The sequence below is a fragment of the Myotis lucifugus genome, unplaced genomic scaffold, assembly GCF_000147115.1.
Source record: "Myotis lucifugus unplaced genomic scaffold, Myoluc2.0 scaffold_741, whole genome shotgun sequence".
In the NCBI taxonomy this organism is placed as follows: domain Eukaryota; kingdom Metazoa; phylum Chordata; class Mammalia; order Chiroptera; family Vespertilionidae; genus Myotis; species Myotis lucifugus.
The window spans coordinates 121,354-130,498 of NW_005871789.1; the positions used below are offsets into that span (position 1 = coordinate 121,354).

At 61.3% G+C, this 9,145-nt stretch overlaps 1 protein-coding gene across 1 annotated transcript in view; it reads right to left on the reverse strand.

Moving 5' to 3' along the window:
- Positions 1-467: 467 nt before the first annotated feature.
- The window catches only part of NKD1 (naked cuticle homolog 1), a 17,967-nt gene continuing 9,289 nt past the window's right edge, over positions 468-9,145 (reverse strand). The window contains exons 4-8 of the mRNA XM_014448011.2: positions 6,998-7,093; positions 5,065-5,212; positions 4,568-4,652; positions 2,910-3,037; positions 468-1,942 (exon numbers count right to left, since the gene is read on the reverse strand). Coding sequence (XP_014303497.2) covers positions 1,344-1,942; positions 2,910-3,037; positions 4,568-4,652; positions 5,065-5,212; positions 6,998-7,093 — 1,056 coding nt within the window. The 3' untranslated portion in view covers positions 468-1,343. The remainder of the gene's footprint in view (positions 1,943-2,909; positions 3,038-4,567; positions 4,653-5,064; positions 5,213-6,997; positions 7,094-9,145) is intronic.

The following is a 9,145-nucleotide window of genomic DNA, read 5'->3' on the forward strand; positions in this document are numbered from 1 at the left end:
GGGAGGCCGGGATGGCAGGTCCCTGCAGGGTCCCCACAGGCTGGCGGCACCGCACCCCTTCTCCACCCCCTGCAGGCCTGGGAGTGACGCCCCAGAGCTGGCCTGGATCCTGCACTCCCGCCGGCTTTGCCCGCCCGGTGTGGCTCTCTCCTTTATTAAACTCCTCAACCAGCGCCATGTGAGTGTGTCCCGATGGGTGGAGAGCCGTCCTTTTCCGGCCCCTCCAGGCCCCCATCAGACAAAAGCTTGCTCCTGGGGCCAGCTCTGGCCACTGTCCCCCCCCCCCCACACACACACCCCAGCTCCTGAGCCCCAGCAGGCCTGTCCAAACCTGTCAGGCCCTGGACCACGGAAGGGACCCCCGAGGACAGATGAGTGGCTGTTCACATCCGATGGACCGTGGCCCCAGCAGGAGGCTCAGAGGGCCCTGGGGAAGTGAAGCAGGGACTCGGGCACACGGGGGAGGTACCTGAGAGTGTATATTTATAGAAAGATACATCGACATGGACAGGTGGCGTCTAGCTATAGATACAGAGCCGTCAGGGAACCGCGTCGGGCCGTGTGGATTTTTGCCGAGGGGAGAACTCGAGGTCCCGCATCTTCCCCCGCTGCCCGGCCTGGGGAAGCCACGGTGGCTGATGTGGCCGGTTCCCTCCCGGAGGTTTCCAGAACGAGGAGTCTGGTTTCGGGGCAGTCTTTAACTGTGTGCGTATCTTTCTAAAGAAGCGAGGAGGAGGAGGAGGGAGCGGAGACGCGTGTCTTCGGGCTGTGCGGGCAGAGAAGACGGCCGCGTTCCGGGCGGGCGAGGAGTGACCCCACTGGGAACGGTGCCGCAGGAAGGACAGCGAAGGCTCTGGGCTGGGACACACACACAACAGCCGGGAGGTGGCGCGGCGGCCCGCTCTCCGCGGAGATCCTCAGCGCACGTTACCATCAGTCCAGGGCAGAAGGAAACGGGAATAATACTAAGAGGTAGCAGCTGTGTCTCTTCTCGGAGATTTCGAGGGTCTCTGGGAGCCGGCGGAAAGGGTGCCCTCCTGGGAGCGATGGGGGCGAGGCCCAGGGCTCCGGGGGAGGGGCAGGGGGCTGGGAAGGGCGTGGGCCTGCGAGAAACCACAGCTGGGAACCCGAGGGAGCCCGGAGCCCCGTCTCGGGTGAGTGACGCAGTCCCCACGGCATATAAATAAGGTTTAGTCTGTGTGTCCATACATCTTCTACACGGAGGCTAGCTGAATATTAGTGGAGTAACAATAATTATTAATAACAATAGTCATCATAACAATAATTAATAGAATAAGAAGGCCTGGGGGGGGGGGGGTCCTTGGCGTGGCGGCAGCCGGGGCCTATGTCTGGTAGAAGTGGTGGTAATGGTGGTGGTGCTCGTGGTGGTGGTGGTGCTCGTGTCTCTGGACCGCCTGGCCGGCCTGGCCCTGGCCGTCGTGCGCCACGGAGGCCGGCGCGGGCAGCTCCCGCAGGTGGTCCCGGCCCGGCCCAGAGCCGCCCGCCAGCGGAGCCTGCAGGGCCCGGCACCCCTGCTGGCCCTCCCTGGCTCGGTGCCTGTGCTTCCTGTGCCCGAGGGGTGCCAGGGTGGGGAGGAGGCCCGGGCTGGCGGCCAGGTGGGCGGACGGGGACACCGCGGGGACGGCGGGTCCCAGAGGGGGTTTGCTTCTTGCCCCTCTGGCCGCGTGGCCCACGCCCGCGTTCTTGCCCTGGGCCTTGGGGGACCTCACAAAGTGCTTGCTCCCGTCCTGGGCGCCCCGGAGCCGCTGCTGGGCCTCCGGGACCTTGGCGAACGGGGTGTCAAGGCCGTGGGAGGAGCCAGGGTCTGCGCCTGGGGGCTTTCGGTGGGGGGCGTGGACGGCTTCGGGCTCGTGGGAGCGAGACCGCGTGGGGTTGGAGGTGCGGGGGGGCAGTTCTGACTTCTGGGCCGAGGACGGGGAGCCTAGGAAGCAATGCACAGGTATTTCATGAGCACCTACTGTGCGCGGCGCTGCACTGCGCCCACAAATCACCCCAAGCCCAGTGGGTTCCCCGAGACTGAGGAAGGCCGGCTGTCCTTTATCAGAGTCCCGTCTCCCCGCCTCCTCCTGGCCTCGGGGACAGCGCTCTGCAGTGGAGCCCTGCCATCTGCTAAGTGGGAAGAACTGTGTCTGTGTGGTGGGGTCTTTAAACAGAATTCCCCTCCCTAGGGAGAGCTGCGAACGAGAGGGAGGCAGAGAGGGTGCCCATCTGGGGTCCTGGGGCGTGAAGGAGACCTGCAGGCCTGTTCCTCAACTTCCAAGGTAACCCCAGGAAACCAGCATGGGGGGGGTGGGGTGAAGTTATCTGAGCTCCGTTCTCATTGGTCTCAGCGAGAGCTGGGACGAGAGCTGGCAGGCAGAGCTGATACAGACAGAGCTAGGGAAGTGGGGTCCTCCCTGGGCGGAGAGGGGCGCAGGGCAGGAGGGCAGGGTGAGTGTGGGACGACTGGTCTTCACTGTGTTATAAGCCCTCAGATACTCTCTGATTTGGTTCGCTTTGTGCTTGTGTTGATTATTTTTTAAAATATACTTTTATTGATTTTTAGAGAGAGAGGAAGGGAGAGGGAGAGAGAGATAGAAACATCAACGAGAGAGAACCATGGACCAGCTGCCTCCTGCACAATCGGGGATCGAACCCACAACCTGGGCATGTGCCCTGACCGGGAATCGAACCAGCGACCCCTTGGTTCATGAGTCAATGCTCAGCCACGGAGCCACGCCGGCTAGGCATTCCTTTACTATTTTAAAGTTTTTAATGTCATCGCCTCCAATAACATCTGGAACCTGTCCCATCCAAGCCATGCCTTCCCCCAGCCCAGGGGGGACGGTGACCACTACCCGCCTGACGCACCTGCCGGCCTGGCCACGCCTCCCCTCAGCCCGCCTTACCAGGCCCGAACTGGGACGTGTAGTTCTCTATCCCAGCGAGATCTAAATAGTGGTTTCTCCTCTCAATGTTCTCATCCACGCAATGGTGGTAGCAGCCCGGCTGCTCCAGACGGCTGTCCCCCTGGAACCTGTCACAGGAAGGCAAGTGAGTGGCGGGTGCTGGCCCGGGGCACTGGGGTGGGGGGTGGCGGGGGCGGGGGGGGGGGACGACAGCCCCACAGCCTCCTGGGAAGCCACGGGACAAATCCTCCTGGACCCTTTGCTGATTTCCCTCTGGTCCTGGGGAGGGTGTGAGGGAGGGAGTGGTCCATGGAGACAGCCTCCTGCCGGGCCTCCCTGGGCTTTCTTGGAGGAACAGGCCCAAAGCAGGGGTCAGGGGTTACTGGTCGACATGTAAGGGTGCCCCAAAGCCAGACTTCAAGCCCCGTGTGCCTGCCGCACACCCCAGACTGGTGGCCTGGCTCCCATCTGCTCCCCAGGGGGTGTGGGGGCAGAAGCCCCCCAGCCAGGGGACTTGAGGCTGGTACCTGCCCCGGAGCCCAGGGCCCCGAGCGGGCCTCCCCTGTGTGTGCACGGAAGGGCGGGGCGAGAGGCGCCGCCGGAGGCCACCTTCCTCCCACAGGGCCTCGGTGATCTGCACGAACCCCCTCCCGGCCCCCCTCTGCCCAGCAGAGCCCCCCACCTGCAGCCGCCCAGGTACCTGTGATCGTCAGCCCCTGCCCACATCACGCGGAGCCCCCTGCGTCCCCCTTCTCTCTGTTCCCTGTGCTGCTGCTTCTCAAAGTCCAGAACTTTCCTTCCCTCTTCACTTAGGAATCAGCGTACCTCCTGTCTCAGACAGCCCTGCGCTTCACTGCCCTGCGCTCCATGCTTCCTAAACAGCCCCCCTCCCATCCCACCTCTCTCCTTCCCTCCTGGAAGTTAAAGAACCAGCACCGGGGAAAGGGACCCGCAGGCGCAGTGAAGGCCTCGTGCGCAGTCCTGAAGCCCCAGTGCCTGAAAGCAAGGGCTTTCCCCAACCCCCTGGGCAGCCACGCCGGCCCTAAGCGAGGAGAGGGCAGCCATGGTCTTTATGCCACCTGGTGTGGGTACTCGTACGTCTGCCCGCAGAAACACCAACGGGCAAAACCCCGAGATGGTGCCCAGACCCCAAAATCACACGTAAGGAATACACCCTGAGCACCTGTGCAAACCAGCAAACGCCAAACGCCAAACCTCTCTGGCCTAAAGCGTTTGGATAAAGCAATGTAGACCTATACTCAGTTATTTTTTAATTTTTAAAAGAAATTTTTTATTGATTTCAGAGAGGAAGGGAGAGAGAGATAGAAACATCAATGATGAGAGAGAATCATGGGTCGGCTGCCTCCTGCACGCCCCCCACTGGGGATGGAGCCTGCAACCGGGGCATGTGCCCTGACGGGGAATCAACCGCAACCTCCTGGTTCATAGATCAACGCTCAACCACTGAGCCCCGCCGGTCGGGCAATACTCAGTTATTTTTAAAAATCAAACTTTGTGAGCCTGTCGCCTGAAAGCGCTGCCCCTGAAGAGAGTGCAGACGGAAGCCTCCTGCTCGGGATCCCTCAGACACAGGTACACAGCTGGTGCTTAACGGTGCTCAGGTGCCCTGGGTGCCCGGCCCGCCCTGCCCGCCGTACCTGAGGGGGGCTCGCTGCTTCTTGTCCCAGCTCCGCAGCTCCTCCGCCGGCTTGGCCTCCGCTCTGGGCCTGGTGCTCTGCAGGTCTGAGTCCCGCCCAAGACACAGCCCGGTGAGCAGCTCCATCCCGTTCCCGCCGGCCTCCGGGTCCTGCCCAGGTTTTCCAAGCTGCTGGCCCCGGCAGCTGCCCAATGGCTCAGTGGCCAGGCTCCTCAGAGCCAGGACCAGACTGAGGGGTCTCACAGCCACCCGTCCTGCTCAGCTCCTCCCCACACTGCAGGGCTGTGCTCCACGGCCGGCCCACCCATCACAACACAATACAACACAACACAGCCTCTGCCCTGGCTGCCGGCCACACACGTGCCCAGCCGTGCTGTGCTCCCTCGGGCCTTCCACCTGGAATCCTCTCTACCCAAATCCCACCCCCTCAAGGACCTGCCACAACCCCACCTGCCCGCAGGGGAGCTCCCAGCGCCAGCGCCCGGGCCCGCCCCTCACCCGGGTGGTTGAGAAGGATGCTCTTCTTGCCCTGGCTCCCGTCGGGGGCCACGGTGAGCTTCACCCGCAGCGTCTTGCTGGACGTCGGGGAGTGGTTGACGGAGGAGTCCACCACCTCGTAGATGGTGTGCAGCAGGCTGGTGATGTCCTGGCGGCGGGAGGGAAGCAGAAACCGCGCGCGGCCTTAGCCACAGCGCATCTGCAGGAGGGATGTGCGCTCTCCGGGCCACGGCCTCGGGTGGCAGTCACCTGCCCAGCGACCCTGCCCGGACACAGACAGACTCGGCCGTCCCGTCACCCCCACCCGCAAGCACTGCCCTGGCCAGGCAGGTGTGCGCCGGCCCCGCCCACAGCAGGCGGCCGCCCGAGGGCCACGCAGGCTGAGAGCATCTCCCAGGAGCCAGGTCCAGCCTCCTGTTAAATCTCCAGAACCTCTGATACTGGCAACTAATTTTTCTTCTCAATTTCCCATCCCCCTCTTCCCCCTGCCCCTGGCAACCTGCATTCTACATTGTCTATGTGTCTGACTCCTGTAGGCAACTCTTATGAGCAGAATCACACAGCATCTGTCCGCCAGTGACTGGCTTATTGCACTCGGCATAATGTCCTCGAGGATCATCGCGATGCAGCCAGCAGATCCAGGATCCCCTCCCTTTTTCAAGGCTGAGTAATATTCCACGGCAGGTGCAGCCCACCGTGGGTTGATCCTGATCGGCCGACGGGCACTTGGCTTGCGTCCACGCTGGGGCTGTCGTAGCTGATGGGGTATGAACGTGGATGTACAGGCATCTATCTCTTCAGGACGCTTCTTTTCAATGTCGGGGGACACATACCGAGAAGTGGGGGGCTGGGTCCCATGGGGGTTCTGTGTATCATGTTTTGAGGACCCTCATGCTGCTTCTCTCAGCAGCTGCGCTATTTGACATCCCCAGCAACAATGCCCAGGGTTCCAAGTTTGCCACTTGCCCGGCAACACTTACCTTATTTTCTCTCTTAAAAAAAAATATATAGATAGATAGATATAGATATAGATATAGATATAGATATAGATAGATATATTATTGATTTCAGAGAGGAAGGGAAAGGGAGAGAGATGGAAACATCCACGATGAGAGAGAATCATGGATCGGCTGCCTCCTGCACTCCCCCCATTGGGGATGGAGTCCACAACCCGGGCATGTGCCCTGACTGGGAATCGAACCGTGACCTCCTGGTTCATAGGCTGACGCTCAGCCACTGAGCCACGGCGGCCGGGCAACACTTGCTGTTTCCTGTTTGTCTGCAGAGCAGCCATCCTCGTGGTGTGAGGTGGGGTCTCGTGGTGGTTTGGACTTGCATTTCCCTGATGATCGGTGACGGTGAGCAGCTTTTCATGTGCGGATTGGCCACTGGTACATGTTCTTTGGAGAAAAGTCTATTCGAGTCCTTTGCCCATTTTTGATAGAATTACTTCATTTTTTACGTGACATTTTAGGCGTTCTCCATACACAGTATTCTGGCTGTTATTCCCGTATCAGACAGAGGATTTGCATATGTTTCCTGCATCCCGCAGGCGGCCCTGCACCCCGAAGGTCCTGTCCTCGGGGGCGCCTCGTTTACATTCTGATGGAGTCCCCTTGATCTACTTCCACCTTTCCTGCCTGCGCTCATTTAACTTTTACCAAACCCTCTGCAGGCTGGGCCCGAACATCGGGGCCAGACCAGCACTGTGGGAGCCGCCTGTTTGAGACAAGCCGCCTCCCAGCAGGCCTCGGGGCTCAGCACCTGCCTAGCCTCGTTCCCACCACACCCGCTCCCTGCACCCTCCTGCTCCAGTTCACCTGCAGGGACAGGCCCTGCCTTCGCAGAGGGGACGGGCAGTCACCTGGCACAGGACCAGCACCCTGTGCCCCAGGGCACGGCCCATGGCCAGGGGTCAGGCGGGCACACTCACCTCGCGGGTGACCTTCCCGTTGTTGTCAAAGTCATACAGGGTGAAGGTCCACTCCTGCCGGCTGTCCTCCTCCACGGACACGTCACAGTGCAGCTCCTGGACAGACAGACAGACAGACAGCACACGGTGCGCTGTCACCCAGCGGCTGGAACACCTGGAGGCCAGGCCACGGGGCTGCCCCTCCCACTGCAGAGTAATGACCAAGATGGGACTGGCCAGGGAGAGCGGCCAGGCTGGGCGGGAAGGTCTGGCCTGAGGAGAGATGCCCGTACGGGTGCCAGACAGGCTCTGGGTCCTCACAGGCTAAGGGACACCGGGGAGGGTCTGAGAGAGGGCTCTGTGGCCTTGGGAAGACTGAGCTTGGACCCAGGGCTAGAAGCTACCCTGCCCACATGCCTACACACACACATGCATACACACACACACATGTACATGTCTGCATGCGCTCGCATGTGCTCGCACCTGCACACGTGCATGCGCCTACACTCATGCACACCTATGCACATGTGCAGCCCGTGCACACCTGCACATGCGCACACTCACACACACAGAGCACAGTAACTTGGGAAGCTGTGTTGCGGCTCCCAGGGTGGCACCTGACAGGAAGGCAGGAGAAGGGTGGACACAAAGAACTAAAGGCCCAGTCAACTTCAGGTGGCGGCCTGTGTGGCCCTCCACAGCTGTGCCCCCACCTGGGCACGGCTTCCCTGCACCTCAGTTTCCCTGTGTAAGTTACGGAAACAACGGTGCCGCCCTCAGAGCCTTGTTGGGAGCAGTCACTGGCCTGCCCCTCCGCCCCTCGGTGCTCATCACGGCCGTGGGAGACAGGTCCCCACCTCCCACCTCCAGCCCCTGGCTTCTGTGTCGAGGGCAGCCAGAAGGAAAAGCCAGGGACGGCGTGCCCAGGTGGGGGGCGAGTGGTGGATGGTACCCCAGCCTCCACGCCCCTCCACAGGACGAATCTGAGGGCACCTGTGGGCCTGAGCCTCAGCTGCCCTTCACCTTCGTCGGCTCCCCTCCTTCCCTGCTCCTGGGGATCACCCCCGGACCCTTGTCTCGGGGTCTGCTTTGGGGGAGCTGGAAACAGGTGTGGAAACTGGTTGGCACACAGCAAAGCCCGATGAATGCTAGTAGCTGCTCCTTTGTAATGATTCCTAATACAGTGACGTCATGCTATCTCTCCCCCTGAGGTGTCTAAGCCCGGGGCTCTGAGCTGGCGTGGGCGCTCTGCCGCTGGGGGAAGCGTGCGGGGCCGGCTGGCCACCAGGGCGTTCTAGGAAGGACGCTGACCGGGAGAGACAATCCGGAAAGGGCCTTTCCGATCCACGAGGTTCTCCGAAAACTAGCAGAGACGCCCAGACCACCCTGTCCCTCGTCCTGCCCCGGCTGGCGGGGCGTGCCGACAGGCTCAGCCCCACGTGGGTGGCACTGGCCCCGGCCGCCGGAGAAAGCGTGGCCAGGCGCCGCGCCCTGCCCCCAGCCTCTGCCGCGCACAGCCAGCTCCTCCGCCGCCTGGCAGCCACGCTGAGCTCAAAGCCGCTCTTCCCTCAGTTGTGACATGTCCGTCTGATACCTGCCAAGTGCCCGCTCTGCTCTGAGGAACTGCTTCAGGCGGCACAGCACTCACCCCGCACACACGCACTCACACACGCACACCTAGACAGGCGTGCACACACCCGCACACACATACATGCATGCCACACAAATGCACACCTGCATACCTGCTCACACACCCCTACACACACACACACACACATTCACACATGCATACATGCACACCTACAGACAGGCATGCACACACCTGCACAAATACATGCATGCCCACACAAATGCACACACGTTCACACACCCCTATACACATGCACACCTACAAACACATGTACACACAACTGCATGTACACGTGTACATGCTCAACATACACACCTGCACGCATGTGCACACATGCTCTCACACACATGCCCACATACTTATCTACACACACGCACACACCCACACACATGTGTGCACATGCTCGCCCACACACTTATCTACACACGCATGCGCACATGTGCTCACACACACATGCATGCCCACGCACTCATGCATGCACACATAGAGTTTAACTGACTCCCCCTCCCTGGCCCCTCTGATTAGCTCCACAGGAAGCC